At 44.7% G+C, this 16,202-nt stretch overlaps 1 protein-coding gene across 4 annotated transcripts in view; it reads left to right on the forward strand.

Moving 5' to 3' along the window:
• lrrk1 (leucine-rich repeat kinase 1) overlaps positions 1 to 16,202 on the forward strand; it is a 139,487-nt gene that overhangs the window by 114,674 nt on the left and 8,611 nt on the right. For 3 of the 4 annotated variants that reach the window (XM_052040605.1, XM_052040606.1, XM_052040608.1), the window contains 5 exons: positions 374 to 654; positions 3,094 to 3,288; positions 6,427 to 6,578; positions 10,073 to 10,190; positions 14,669 to 14,785. In XM_052040605.1, coding sequence (XP_051896565.1) covers positions 374 to 654; positions 3,094 to 3,288; positions 6,427 to 6,578; positions 10,073 to 10,190; positions 14,669 to 14,785 — 863 coding nt within the window. The remainder of the gene's footprint in view (positions 1 to 373; positions 655 to 3,093; positions 3,289 to 6,426; positions 6,579 to 10,072; positions 10,191 to 14,668; positions 14,786 to 16,202) is intronic. The other variant, XM_052040607.1, reaches the window with a different exon arrangement.

Here is a 16,202-nt window from a genome sequence, read left to right on the forward strand (position 1 = left end):
TCGAAACACGCAGTGAAATACGTCTTTTTGCGTAACTGAGAATGTGCTGGGGCAGCCAGCAAGTGTCACCACTCTTCCAGCGCCAACATAGCATGCCCACAGCTCCTAAACTGTACATCTTTGGAATGTGGGAGGAAACCGGAACACCCAGAGGAAACCCACGCAGACACGGGGATAACGTACAAACTCCTTACACACAGCGTTGGGAATTGAACCCAGGTCGCTGGCGCTGTAATAGCGTTACGCTAACCGCTACACTAATAAGGGTTCATTATTATCCAAAATTTAAGTTGTATCAGTTTGTGAAGGAATGATTACCTGAAATTAACTGGCTTATTCATTTGTGAAAGTAAAACAGCTGTTCTCTTCCAAGCAGATACCTCCTTCATACCCCTGGGCCACATGCTGACGTACAGAATGGCCTATCAAATTGCACTTGGGTTGGCCTATCTACATAGGAAGAACATCATCTTCTGCGACCTCAAGTCTGATAATGTTTTAGTTTGGACTCTGGATGTGGTGTGCCCAGTCAATGTGAAACTGTCTGATTACGGGGTATCTCGTCAGTCATTCCATGAGGGAGCTCTTGGGGTAGAAGGTACTCCTGGATATCAAGCACCAGAAATTATGCCAGGGATTGTTTACGATGAAAAGGTGTGAAACTGAATTTCCTTATCCAACATTAATTTTGTAATCAGATGTAATTATGCAGTTTACAATGGAAACGCCAGCTCTCGTGACCTCTACCGTGGTGTCATCCTCAAGTTGTGGATGTGCCGTCTTAACTTGTTTTTTTTGTACGATGGTGTTTCATCCTCTTTGGCTCTGTGTTTCCACCACTAATACTTCATGTCTGCACCAGTCAAGCCTCCATCAGGTTTCCACGCTGCCACCTGAAATCAAGTCAAGTGGCTATCTGTGATTAACTATCCCTCTTTGTTACTTGGCTGTCTGCAGCCATTGTTGATCTCAGTATTTTCTCCAATGCTGGGAGAGGACTTGCCTACTTCCATTCTTTTCCACCCTGGCACAAACAGAGAATGACGTGCAATGACACCTCCATGCTCTCAGATTGTTATTCCTGAAGTCCGAGGAGGATCTAATATTGTTCCTCTCCTGCATCTCATCGGCTAACAACCCCTCCGCAAAATCATCTGAAGCCACATCAAATTCCACGTGCACTCAGTGACACCCAGTGAAACCTCACCTGCACTCTCCTAGTCTCTGGATTACCATCTGAGATACGTTCAAATTGGCAGAGGGTCATCAGATCAGAGAGTGGAATGCATGGTCCAAAGAGTCTTGTGGGAGAAATGAGCTTCAATCCATTGGTACTGGGCTCACCTTTACTTGAATCATTCTAGGAGAAGTGTCCTGGCAAGTGGAATAATTAGGGCTGTAGGAAAGACTTTTAAACTATTGAGGAGGGATGGGATAGTGCTCAGGTGAGAGGAACTTTAAAGGGTTAGAGAGAAAGGACAGTGTGTTAGTGCCTGGTAGTGCCATGGTCACTTTCCAGAGTTTTCAGTACTGATGAAAGGTTATCGACCTGAAACTTTAAGTCTATGCCTCTCTGCAAAGACGTTGCCTGACCTCCCGAATTTTTACAGCATTTTCCATTTTTCCTGCATCTTTTCAGCATCTACAGTTTTTGTTTGCTTTTCATTGTCAGGATGAACTTTGTATGAAGCTCTGGTTCAGCCACAACTGTGGTATTGTGTCCACTTTAGGAAAGGTGTGCCGACTTTGGGGTAGATGCAGAAGCGATTTTCCAAAATAATTCTGTGGAAGGAATTTAGTTACATGAATAGACAGGAGTAGCTGGGGTTGCTGCCTTTGGAGTAGAGGAGGTTTGCAAGGAAGTTCAACAACAGTCATAGAGTTATACAGCTTAGAAGCAAGTCCCTTGGCCCACCAATTCCATGCCTTGGATTAAGCACTCATCCATATTAATCCTACACTAATCCCATTTTATTCTCCCCACATTCAGAATGAGAATCCAATTTATTATCACTGGCTTAGATGATGTGAAATTTGTTGTTTTGCAGCAGCAGTATAGTGCAAAGACACAAAATTACCATAAATTACAAAAATAAATAGTGCAATAAAAAAGAAATTCCCATCACCTCCCTCTAGATTCTATCACTCACATCCACACACAAGGGGCAATTTACAGTGACCAACTATTCTACCAACCCACACATCTTTGAAGCATTTAAAATCACAAAGGTACAGAGAGAGTAGATGGAGAGATCCCCTTGATGGAGATTATGGAGTCATACAGCTTGGAAACAGGCCATTCGGCTCACTGTGTCCATGCAACCATCAAATACCCATCTGTACTAATTAACAGTACTTGGTCAGTCTCCTTCTGTGTCTTGGCGATTCAAGAGCTCATCTAAATACTTGTTAAATGTTTTGAGAGTTCCAGCCTCCGCCAACCACTCTCAGGCAGTGTGTTCCAGATTCCAACCACGCTCTGGGTAAGATCCCTTCTAAACCTCCTCTCCCTTACCCTACGTAGTCCAGTTTTAGACATTTCTGCTATGGGAAAAGGTCAAGTCAAGTTGAGTTTATTGTCATATGCACAAGTATGGTGAGGTACAGGTACAATGAAAACTTGCTCGCAGCAGCATCACAGGCACATAGGTACAGACAACACACAGAACATAAATTATATAAGATAGCGAAAAGAGAGAAAAAAAGACGGCAAAAACAAGGCTTTAGTGCAAAGAAAAAGGCACAACCAGAGACAAATCCATAGTTTCCTACTATTTACCCTATCTGTGTCCTTCATAACTTTGTAAACCTCTGACAGGTTCTCCCCTCAGCCTTCTCTGCTCCAAGGAAAACAAACCCAGCCTATCCAGTCTCTCCTCACAACTGAAATGCTCCATCCCAGGTGTCAAGACCAGAGGATGTAGAACAAAATGACTTGAGGTAGAACTTTTTTTATGCAAATTAAGGGAAGTGATTCTGAAAGTAAAGAAGTTGCAGGACTGTGGAGAGAGGGTGGGGATGTGGGATTGTTGTTACATGGAGCTGGTATGGACTCTACTGTGCTGCAACTGTTCTGTGATTTGTTCTTTTAAGGTTGACATGTTTTCATACGGTATGGTCCTGTATGAGTTGCTGTCTGGACAACGGCCAATCCTCGGACATCACCAGGCACAGATTGCTAAAAAGCTGTCTAAAGGAGTCCGACCTTTGCTGGGACCTCTGGAGGAGGTGCAGTTCTGCAAGTTGCAGAATCTAATGTTTCAGTGCTGGGACACCAAGCCTGAAAAGGTAAGGAAATCAGTTTATTATTGTCACATCTACGAAGCTACAGTGAAAAACTTTGTTTTGCATGCCATCCATACAGATCATTTCATCACATCAGTGCATCAAGGTAGTACAGGGGAAAAGCAATAACAGAAGGCAGAATATAGTATTACAGCTTCAGAGAAAGCGCAGTGCAGGCAGACAATAAGGTGCAAGGCCATGACGAGGTAGATTGTGTGGTCAAGAGTCCATCTTATTGTACAAGAGGTTCGTTCAATAGTCTTATGACAGTGGGATAGAAGCTGTCCTTGGGCCTGGTGGTACGTGCTCTCAGGATTTAGTATCTCCTGCCTGATGGGAGGAGGGAGAAGAGAGAATGTCTGGGGTGGGAGGGTTCTTTGATTATGTAGCTGCTATACCGAGGCAGCGAGAAGTGTAGACAGAGTCCATGGTGAGAAAAGCAAGTGGTGGGCCAGGAAAGTGGAAGGTTAGCAAGGTAAGGCCAGGCAGGTGAAGGGGCGAGAAAATGCTGGACAAACAACTTGCCTCCATGTAGAAAGTATTCCAAGATATTTCAGAAAGGGGAGATATTGTACAACAAATAAAGGATCAAATGGCAAATCAGTGCCTATTTCTTTGGCACAAACCACAGGCCTTTCAACTCTTGATGCAGAGGTACTTCTCCTCCCTTCCCCTTGTGCTAGGCCTGAGTGTTCAAATGAACTGAGCCTGAGATGGAGCTGAGTTCCTATACCAAGTGCCCAGGCAGAGAGTTGAGGAAAGGTCCAGGGCAGGGCCCCGGCTACAGTTAACCCATCAGAACCTCAAACAGAGTCTTTAATATAAAACAGCCAGGAAATAAGCAGCAACCTTTTGGGGGTAGCAATATGGAGAGTAGTGACATTAACACAGGAGCAGACAATGAAAGGGAGAGTGGAGTGCTACTGAGGGGCAATTGGTAAAGGGGCAAATGTGTTGATACAGGGGGTGGGGGGTCAATTTGGTGAAGGAGCAAGTGGAATCACCCATTAAGGGGGTGATTGAGACCCTGGGATGATACGGCACAGGTCCCTCTTCCCTCCTGGCAATCAGACAAAGCCAGAACTCCATGAACCCAGGGGAGGGAGCTGGTGGGAGAACAGTTAAATTATTGCACCAGTGACCCAGAGGCCTGGTGTAAAAATCCAGTGGCCTGGGTTAAAACCCACCATGGCAGCAGTGGAAAGTAACCTCACTTAATACTCTGGAAGTAATTATTACCAGGTCTTTGTTTAGAGCTCCCCTCCGCAACCCCCCCCCCCCCCCCCCCCCCCCCCCCATCCAATTGACTAATAACCTACATGGAGGAATCTGCTCTCCTTACCCGGATGGCTGCCATGTGAACCAGGTCCACCAACGTGGTTGCCCTTGAAGTGGCCAAGCACTGAAGGACATTTAGGGGTGGGCAATAAGTGCTGCCCTTCCCAGTGATGCCCACATAAAATAAATTAATAATTAAAATGCCAACCAGGCTCGTACTACAGGGCAGCACAGTGGCACAGCCAGTAGAGCTGCCGCCTCATAGCTCCAATGACCCAAGTTCAATCCTGACCTCCAGAGCTGTCTGTGTGGAGGTTGTACATTCTGTGACTGTATGGGTTTCCTCTGGGTGCTCCAGTTTTCTCCCACGTCCCAAAGACACATGGGTTAGTAGGTTAATTGGCTATAAGTTGCCCCTAGAGTGTGGGTGAGTGGTAGAATCTTGGGAGAGTTAATGGGAATGTGGGGAGAATAAAATGGGATTAGTGTAAATGGGCGGTTGATGGTGTGATCTCTCTGGGCCAAAGAGCAAAGAGCCTGTAAATCACGATATGACTATGACACTGCTTTCAGCTCTAAGTTCCAAGTCATAGACTTCTCCAATCCATTTCCCACATGCCATTCAGAGCTCTGTGACTTTCCCCATATTCTTGGCCAATGCTTCATTGCTCCTATTCTACATCTTGCAAGTGTAACGCTCCCACCCAATCTGGCACTGATTTCCCATCCTATACCTACCTTGCCCCATCTGTGACAGAAGTGGGTGGAAACTGGGAGGGATATAGGCAGAGATAGCAGAAGAAAGAGTGGTATCATGGAGGTAACTGGAAGTCTGTTTTATATCATAGACTCTGTTTAAGTTTTTGTTGGCTGATTGTAGCCAAGGTGACTGAAAGACCAAGAGGAAATAGATGATTGGGGCAGGGCTATTGGTATTGGTTTACTGTTGTCACTTGTACTGAGGTACAGTGAAAAACTTGTCTTGCATACCGATTGTACAGGTCAATTCATTTACACAGTGCAGTTACATTGAGCGAGTACAGAGTGCATTGAGGTAGTACAGGTAAAAACAGTAGCAGTACAGAGTAAAGTGTCACAGCTACAGAGAAGGTGCAGTGCAATAAGGTGCAAGGTCACAACAAGGTAGATCGTGAGGTCAGAATCCATTTCATGGTATAAGGGAACCGTTCAATAGCCTTATCACAGTGGGGTAGAAGCTGTCCTTATGTCTGGTGGTACATGCCCTCAGGCTCCTGTATCTTCTACCTGATGGAAGAGGACAGAAGAGAGAATGACCCGGGTGGTTGGGATCTTTGATTACTCACCTGGGTGAGTTCTAGGGTGGGACAGGAAGGGGGACAGTCAGAGGTAACGTGGCTTAAACAGAAAGAAAGAAACAGAAAAGCAGAAAGTTTAAAGAAAGGAGTTGCAGGACAGGCAATAAGGTTTTACCTAGAGATGAAAATGGAGGAACGGAAATGCTGGAGTCACTCAGCAGGTCTGATGAAGGATCTTCAACCTGAAACGTTACTCAGTGTCTCACTTCACAGCCTGGCTGCTGGCTGTTTCCAGCATTTTCTGTTTTTACTTCAGATTTGCAGCATTTTTATTCAGGGCATTTATTTTCGTTCCTCTCCAGAGGATGGGTGGGGACTCCAGCTCACCCTGCTGAGCCACTGGGGATGATTAGCAAGCTAGGACAGCTCCATTCCTCTATCTGCAACCCCAGAGGCAGGGTGGAAGTGATAAATCCAGTGCAAGTCACAGGTTTATAGTGCAACTTGTGATTATAATTTTAGTTCGAGCAGCCTTCGAGCTAAGAAAACTCTTGCTGAACTGTACTTTCCTTGTCTTCCTGTTTAGCGGCCAGGAGCAAGCTCTGCTGTCAGATTGATGCAGGATCCCAGCTTTCCAATCTTCATGTATACCTTGCAGTCTGGCAGACAAAACTTATTCTGTCCTTCCCAGGACCTCGAGCGCACAGTTATTTTCTGGGATGAAGAAGGAACCAAAAGGTACAACCTGTAGAGTTTAACCCCTACTCTCCCACCTTCTGACCTGGTACAGCTTTCTGTGTGAGTGCAGCAATACTGAGCAGTCTGAACAGAATAACTTTAAATTTGGGATAAACATATTTGATCTTCTTCTAAAGACCCTGGAGTCCTGTCGTATGTAACCCAAAAGTGGATGGAAGAATGGGAATTGAGTCTGTACAAGGAAAGACCAATAACTGGAGCTGGTATTGAGGGGATTGATAAATGTGGGTGGTGATCTTAAGTTTCTTACGTGTATTCATTTTCAGAATTGTTGGCATGATCAACACTTGTTGTCCTTGAAAAGGTGTTGCTGAGCCACCTTCTTGAACCAACACAGTCCTTCTGGTGAAGGTGCTCCCACTGTGCTGTTGGGTAGGATGATCCAGAATGTAGACCCAGTGACAATGAAGGACAATAGTTTTCCAAAGGAGGAGGATGTGCACCTTGCAGGGGGACCTGCGGGGAACATGGTTCTCCCATGTGTTTGAAGCCATTGTCCTCCTTGGGCTGGGGGCATGCCGTCAGAGTATCCTAGACAAGTAACTTCAGTGCATTTTGCACATGGTACACACAACAACTGAGTTACTAGTCTGCTAACCACCGTACCTTACTGAAGTTCTCATCAGTTGGAGTCACTGATCATCTCCAGCTTGGCTTGTGGCCGTGGGTGGATGTTATGTTCCTCCTTTTGCTTCATGTTAATCCCTCTTTGGATAGGAGGGTGTTTAACAAATTGCTGATGTTCCAAACCTCAATAAGGCTGGGTTTTAGGGTGTGTTAACTTAGGAAACCATTTGGCATTACTGATGTTCTGATGAAAGGTCTTCAGTCTGAAATGGTAATTGTTTCTCTTCCAACAGGTGTGGCCTGACCTGCTGAGTATTTCCAGCATTTTATAGAGGTTTATAAAATCATGAGGAACGTAGATAAGGTGGAAGGTCACAATCTTTTTTCCCAGGGTAAAGGAGTCTAAAACTGGAGGGCATAGATTTAAGGGGAGGGAGAAAAAATTAAATGGGACTTGAGGGATCTCTTTTTCACACAGAGGGTGGTGGGTATATGGAATAAGCTGTCAGACAAAGCCGTAGAGGCGGCTACAATTACAATGTTTGAAAGACATCTAGACAGGTACATAGATAGGAAAGGATTAGAGGGATCTGGGCCAAATCCAGGCAAATGGGACAAGCTCAGGTTGGCAGCTTGGTTGGCATTGGATGAGTTGGGCCAAAAGGCCTGATTCCATGCTGTATGACTCTACAACTCTATTTCCAGCCTCAGTTTTTTTTTTGATTGGCATTCCCAATATTTACACAAGCTTCATTCTTTCGAGCTAGGGAAAAGTCAATTCTATTTTAGGCAACATGTGTGGAAAAGGAAACACGGTGAACATTTCAGGTTGAAGACCTTTCATCAAACCCTTCAAACTTTTGATTTTACTGAGAGAAATATAATGGAATTTTGCACTGAGTTTGAAAATGATGTAATTCATTCCAAAACTTGGGAGTTAAATCTAAACAAAGGAAACTATGAAGATATGAAGAAAGGTTGGCTGTGATTGATTGGGGGAAAATATATCTCAAGCTATGAAGATGGATAGGCAATGGTTAGCTTTTAAAGAAATGATGCATAATTTACAGAAAAATATATTCCTTTAAAGGCACACAAACCCAACAGGAAAATGGTTCAAGCATGGTGGACAGGAAATATTAAAGATGGTATTAAATTCAAAGCTGAGGCTTATAAAGTTCAAAAAACAAGCTGCTGGAAGATCTTATAAAGTTGTAAGAAATAGCAGTAGGCAGAAGGTTGGAACCATTTTAGAACTCAGGATGGGGAACCAAGAAGGTGGTACAGAAAAGCAACATAGATAATAAAAGTAAAGCAGCAGGAAACACAGAAAATGCAAAAAAGGAGGCAGAAATATCAAAGAACCAAGGGTCTGGCACAAATGAGGAACTGAAGGATTAATGAGAAAGTAGTATGAGGGAAGTTGATGAGACTAAAAACTGATAAATCCCAAGGACTAGGAGATCTGCATCCCAGAGTTTTCAAAGAGGTTAGGGTCTATAGAGATGGTGGATGCTGTGGCTAACATCTTCCAAAATTCTATAGATTCTGGAATTGTTCCTATATATCAGAGGGTAGCAAATGTAACCGCTCTGTTTAAGAAAGGAAGGAGAGAGAAAACAAGGAACCACAAATCTGTTAGCCTAATGTCAGTCATAAGGAAAATGTTGGAATCTATAATGATGGATGTTAGAACAGAACACATTAGAAACAATAATAGGATTGGTAAGAAACAATGAGGTTTGAATTTATGAAGAGAAAATCATGTTTGACTAATCTACCGGAGTTTTAAGTATGTAACTAGTAGACTATATAATGGCTGTGGTGTATTTGGGTTTTCATGAAGTTGGAGCACATTGAGTTTGGAATAATATGCTGATGTGGATAGAGAATTGGTTTTTGGACAGGGAGCAGACAGATCTTTCTCAGATTGTGACCGGTGGGATATCGTAGGATCAGTGCTTAGACCTCAGCTGATCACAATCTATATCAGCTGTTTGACTGAGGGAACCAAATGTCATATTTCTTAGCAGGTGATAAGGCTGTAGTAGGTTGCAGAGTTAGAAGGGGGTAATGCATTTGAAAGAAGTACAAGAGACTGGTAAGTCATGAGGCCCAGTGAGTAAAGGAGCGAGAATGGAACAGGATTTGGTATAAATTTAAGATAAAGGCAGTGGAATTTGACCTCAGTGTTATGGAAGATGGGAGGTCAGCTGGTTGAGCCTTGGAACAGTCTGGAGGTATCAAAAGGCAAGAAAGTTAAACAGCTGAGCAGGGTGTAACAGGAGATATTATAGATGTGGGTGGAGGTAATGGTCTTAGTCTTGGAGCAGACTTGGTCAGAACCTTAAATTTGTGTGAGATGCGATGCCAAGATCGTGAACTGTCTTGTTCAAATTTACTTAAAGCACACTCAACAGATGTATTAATTGCAAGCATTCTTAAGTAAAATAAAAAACACTTAACTGCATCTACTTTTTAAATCCTGTTCGGTGATCCAATTCAGGTGAATGGAGCTGCGCTGCGTACAGGCTGGTAGAAAGCTGAGCGGCCAAGTATTAAATATATAGGGGCTCTCAGCTCTGCACAGGTGAGCTCTGGCCCTGGACTCAGTGCCAAGTCCAGCAGCAACACAGGACATGTAATATGCTGACATCCGTCTCCCAATGTGTTCTTGAACTTCATGTTGCAATGCTCAGGCACAGAACTCAGGGACAGGCAGATCTGGGCAAAGCTGTTTGCTGGCAGTTCTCTACAGAACTGTTGGTTGTGTTCAGTACAATCCAGCCCAGTGTCTTTGGAGCCAATTTCTGCTCATCTAATGCACTCTGTCAAGATGTGTTGACAGATTTTAGGTGAAAGCCTTTCCATCAAACTTACGCTGTGTGTTTCTGTACAACCGGTAGGAATTACAGTGTGGTGAATATCGACAAAGGACTGATTGAAGTCAATCACATCAGCTGCCCTGGTGTCGGAATCAGCTGCCAACTGAAGCTCCAGACTGCGTTATGGGCAGCAACAAAGGTGAGTGACAAGTTTAATTCACGGAGACAGCAGCACAGGTACAGATTGAAACACTTGTACTCAGTTACGCCACTTTGGAAGCAAATGTAGGCAGTTCAATTGCATTCTGTAATATTTACAGCTCAGTTCTCTGCAGATTTTGTGCTTCACAAAAGGCACAAATTTATGAATGTGCTTCATAAATGACATTTATATTTACACAGCTCATTACTTAAGTAGCTTACAATATTTAGGCATTGCTATGGATGAGTGGATTATTAATGTTATATTCAAGCATTTACATTTCTCCAAATGCAGAGTAAGTTTAGCTTTACAATGTCCTGGCAGGACCAGAGCTGACTTAGTTTGTGCCTCGTACTCTCAGTCAAAGAGAAAGAAAGATACAAAACGGAAGGACGAGAGGAAATTCTGTCCATTTAAAAGTCTCTGTGCACAGTGGTACTGAAGAAAGTAGAGACACAAAAGACAGAAGCAGAGAGCCTTAAGGCCTTCCTGATGGGGGACGGAGATGGGTTTCCAAATGCCAGTGCTGATGATTGTTCAGCTTCTGACCTTCCCCAGACAAGGGTCAAATTTCTCAGCAACCTGCTGCTGTTCCCACCCTGTTAATCCAAAACTGTCATCAGCTGGTGGTGGTGAAGTGCCTCCCTCACACCACAGCTGATACCCAGCCCATGGTATCATCATGCCCCAGTGCTGAGAATTGATGTTACTGAGATTTCAATAAAGTTATCATTGACCCTCACCAAGTATAAAGCTTTTAAAGTAGGCCAATACATAATACGTTCATACCCAATCCCATTACCAATGTAACTGTTCAACTTTGTAAATTATTTTTCATTTGGCACCCCTCCAAAGCTCAGATTTACCCGAACCCAAACATCACAACTGAGGCAATAACCCAGGCTCCCTGACCAATGTCTCCAACAGGTCATGAACTGCCTTGGGATTGATAGCATGGTGGTTATGATACTGGATAAATAATCCAGTGGTTTGGATTAATGTTCTGGAAATGTTCAAATCCCACAATGCCAATTTAAATTCAGTTCTTTAAGAAAAAGGGAGGAAATTGCTGTTATTCTTAACAGTGGCCTTGTAACCACTGGATGGTTGTGAAAACTCATCTGGTTCACTGACATCCTTCAGGAAAGGAAATCTGATGGCCTTGCCTGTGCACATCATCAGGCTGTAACAATATAGCTGACTCTTAACTCCCCTCTGAAATGGATGAGCAAGCCACACAGTTCTATCAAACAGCTGTGAGAGAGCATAATAAGAATAAATCCAAGACTTAGATATACAAATCGCAACCCCTCCAAGTTCCTCCTCACTGACATCTGGAACGGAAGTGCTGTTCCTCAAGACTAGTCTGCAGTACCACTTCTGTCAAGCTATGCCCATTACCATCCTTGGGATGTCCCACAGCACAGAGGTAGACAGTGGCGATGAAGTGTCCCTTAGATCCTTCACGTCTGTTCCTTGAATCTCATGGGACTGCGTAATCTGTGGACAAAGAAACCTGATGATTGCATCTACCGCCTACTCTCAGCTAATGAATCACTGCTACTCCATGTTGGACACTATGCAGAAGAAGCACTCGAGAGTACTGAATGATATCTGGATGGGGGACTTCAGTGCCCATCACCAAGAGTGGGGCCAGTGTTTGAGCTGACTGTGCCATGAAGGACATATTTACCAGACTTGGCCTGACTGAGAGAACCAACATGAGAGATAAATCTACCTGAGCTCAACTTCAATCTACCTGTTGCAGGTATGTTTACCATGACATCACGGGCAGGAGTGATCACCACATAATGCTTATGACAGCGAAGTCCTGCCTTCAGACTGAGGACACCCTCCACTCTATCATGTGGCAATACCAGTCTGCTGAAAGATTTAGGTGCAGAGCAGATCTAGAGTGGATGTCCATGGCATGGTGGGGCCATCAGTAGGAACAGACTTGTATTCAGTTTCATTATGAAAAACACAATGATGCTGGAGGAACTCAACAGGCTATCTAGATTTCATCTAGATTTCATCTAGATTCCAGAATCTGCAGTCCTTTGTTTCTCTTCAGTTTCATTATATGTGTAACCTTGCGGCTCTACAATGACCAAGCATGTTCCACGAAGAGTGCAGAACATCGTGCCTGGGGTAGCACCAGGCCTACATAAAACCTGAGATACTGACCTGGTCAGCTACACAGCTGTGCCAAATGGAGGTAGCATGCTGTAGTCAAACCTGAGTGATCCAATAATCAATACATTAGATCAAAGCACTGCAGTCCTGTGACAACCAGTCATGACCGGTGATGGACAGTTAAACAACCAATGCAAGAGGGAAGTTCCATTAATGTTCCATCCTCTGCAATGGCAGAGCCCACCAAGGAAGTGCAAAAGGTGAGGATGAGGTCTTTGCAACAATCTCCAGCCAAAATTGGAACATTCATCTCAATTTCCTCTCACGGTTCCTGCTATCACAGAAATCATTCTTCAGCCGGGTTAATTCACTCCACATGCTGTCAAAATCTGCCGAGTACACCGGATACAGCAAAGACTATAGGATCTGACACTGCCTTAGTGTGGCGCCAGGGATGTGCTCCAGAACTAGCTGCACCTCCAATAGTCCACAAACAGGCAAACCCAGTCTAGTGAATTCCCACCCAATCAGCAAAATGATGGAAGGTGATTGATGGTGCTCTCACGTGGCACTCACTCCACAATAAGCTGCTCAGCAATGGGTGAAAAACAAAAAAAAATGTTGCAGGTGTTAGAAGTCTGAAATAAAAACAGAAAATGCTGGGAACATTCAACAGGTCAGCAGCAATGTTTGAGGTCAAAGACCCTTCGCCATTGGTGACCCTGCTCAACGATGCTGAATTTGGCTCATCTACCCTTGGACCAGACGTGAAGTTCAGGAGAATGGTAAAACTGACTGCCCTTGATATTAAGGCAGCAAGTGTGGCCTAAAGGAATTTAGTAACATTAAATTCAAATGAACTTCAATTCTCCAGTGGCTGGAGTCCTGTCTCACACAAAAAGTGATGGTAGTGATTGTTGGAGACCAATCATCTCAGTCCCAGGACATCTCTGCAGGAGTCAACTATCTCATCAGTGACCGTCCCTTCTTACATAGGTCTGGGTGCTCACTGATTCCATAGTGTTTGGTTCTGTTCAGTATTCCTCCAGAGATGAAGTCAGCATGTACCAAGACCTAGATGACATTTAAATGTGGACAAACAAGTGGAAAGGTACATTTATACCAAAGTAGTGTTGTGCAGTCATCGGCAAAAGGAGTCTAACCAGCTCCCCTGACATTCAACGGGATTACCCTTCTCAGATTCCCCTCTATCAACATTCTGAAGGTAACCATTAACTGGACCAGCCACACAAACACTGTGGCTGCAAGGAAAGTTCCGAATATCCTACAGCAAGTGACTCTCTCTCTGACCCCGAAACCTTTCCACCATCTACAAGAAAGACCCTCCACTTGAATAGACAATTGCAGATTCAGTAACATTCAGAACGTTTGATGTCATCCAGAACAAAGCAGTCCCCTTCCACCATCCTGAACATTCAGTTCCTCCACCAGCATTGTCCCGTGGCTGTGCTGTGTATCATCTAGAAATTGCCCTGTGGTAATTCCCAATGGTGTCTTCAGCAGTCCCTCTTAGTCTTTGCCCTGTACCAGTCAGGAGAACAAGGAGAGAAGGTCTGCAGGAACACCACCACCTGCAGTCACCACCTTAAACACACACCATTCCAACTTGGAAATATATCGCCATTCCTTTCTCCATACTGGGTCATAACCCTTGGACTCCCTGCCTAACAGTACTAGGGATGTGCCTTCACTAGAATGCCCGTCATGCTTCAAGAAGGCAGGTCCTCTCCATCTCAACGTGGTTAATGAGGTATGGTTAATAAATACTAGCCCTGTAAATGATATACCTACAACCTAAGAAGATAGAAAACAGAACAGTACGGCACAGTACGGGACCTTCGGCCCACGATGTTGTGCCGAACCTATATAAACCTCCTCCATGATCAATCTAACCCTTCCCTCCTATGCAGCCCAGAACCCTCCATTTTTCTTGCACCTGTGTGACTATCTTAAGTCTTTTAAATGTCCCTATTGTATCATCCTCTACCACCACCCCCATCAGTGCGTTCCAGGCACCCATCACTCTGTGTGGAGGAAAAAAAAACCTACCTCTGACATCTCCCCTAAACGTAGATGATAAAAATGCCACATCTCACCAAGGTGCAGGTGTGTCCTGACTCTGTGTTTGGTGCTTCTGTGAAATGGCCATTCATTCCCATGGAGCACCCATTTGTCAGTGTTTAACTCGCGTGTTGAATTAGTTTTGAAAATTACATGCCTCTGTCATACATTGATCAATTAATCTTGGCTTTACCACCATTGCTATCCAACCATTCTGTGATAGCCTTGCTCCTGTTTAATGTTTTTTTTTCTAACAGGACCAGAAAATTCAGGTGTACAGCCTTAAAGGGATGTGCCCCTTAAATGTGCCTCTCCTGGTGCTGGATGTTCCTGCCATTGTCACATGTTTCCTGTCAGTATCGCGTGGAAACCAGGTAACAACAAAAAAAATGTTATCCCAGAAATCTGTCCCGATTGATTGATCAGAACCACACCAGTAATCTGCCAATAGTCTTCCACTTCCTCCCCGCCATCCAACCAGTCTGCTGGTCCTACCCATCACCAGATTGGGCAGATTGTGGGGTCAGTGGGGGATTGGAGAGGGAGGAGGTGATTGGAGATTGAGGTAAGGGGATTAGTTTCGGCTTGGGAGTGGAAGGATGGCATGGTGGTGGGCGAGGATTCCACTGACATTGCAGCCCTCCTGTCGGGCACCGCAATATGCCGGGATGGTGCAGCCCACGTTCCACAGCCTGTGTGTCCCTGATACAGCAATAGCTCTGGGCTGCAGTGGTGACCCATGCCCAGAGCTGGGGCTGACAGTGTGACACGTAGAGACCTGGAATGCAGTTGAATTTGTAGCTAATTGAACCTAAGTGGGGAGATGAGTTGTGGAAGTGTTGGTATTTACTTGCATCACTGATGTTGGCCCTGGTTATAATGTTGTGTTCCATGACATAGTGCACGTTCAAAGTTTAGTCTGAGGCTGTTCTGACTGCAGAGGGATGAAAGGAGTCCTGCGACCCAATTCCCCCCCCACCCCGCACGTCCACACTGCCTCCTCCTGCCAACATTGCTTTGGAGCCCCTACAAGAAGCTCTTAAATAAAGGCGTTTGAGAGGCTTTTAGATAAGATAAGATATCTTTATTAGTCACATATATATCGAGACACACAGTGAAATGCATCTTTTGCGTAGAGTGTTCTGGGGGCAGCCCGCAAGTGTCGCCACGCTTCCGGCGCCAACATGGCACATGCCCACAACTTCCTAACCTGTACATCTTTGGAATGTGGGAGGAAACCGGAGCACCCAGTGGAGACCCACATAGACAAAGGGAGAACGTACGAACTCCTTACAGACAGTGGCCGGATTTGAACCCGGGTCACTGGCACTGTAAAGCATTACGCTAACCCCTACACTACCGTGCCTGCCCTGTGCCTGTGCCTGTGATAGGCACATGAACATGCAGAGAATGGAGGGACCATGTGCAGGCAGAAGGGATTAGTTTAATTAGGCATCATTAGCTTAATTAGTTTAGCACAACATTGTGGGCCGAAGGACCAGTTCCTGTGCTGTACTGCTCTGTGTTCTAACCCCAAGTGGCTCTACAGGTCTCTCTCAGGCCCATCAACATCTGAAGTGCACTCCATTTCCCAACAATTGGATTAATCTTCAAAATAGCCTATTGAATTGTCATCCTCAAGTCCTCACTCCTTCTCCCAGTGATCAGTGGGCCATTGTATATGGAAAAATGTCAAGTGCTGGAAAATAGGATTAGCATAAATAGGTGCAAGATGTTTGGCACAAGCACAGTACGCCAAAGGGCCTGTTTGCATGCTAGATGACTCCGACT

The sequence above is a fragment of the Pristis pectinata genome, chromosome 28 (genome assembly GCF_009764475.1).
Source record: "Pristis pectinata isolate sPriPec2 chromosome 28, sPriPec2.1.pri, whole genome shotgun sequence".
In the NCBI taxonomy this organism is placed as follows: Eukaryota; Metazoa; Chordata; class Chondrichthyes; order Rhinopristiformes; family Pristidae; genus Pristis; species Pristis pectinata.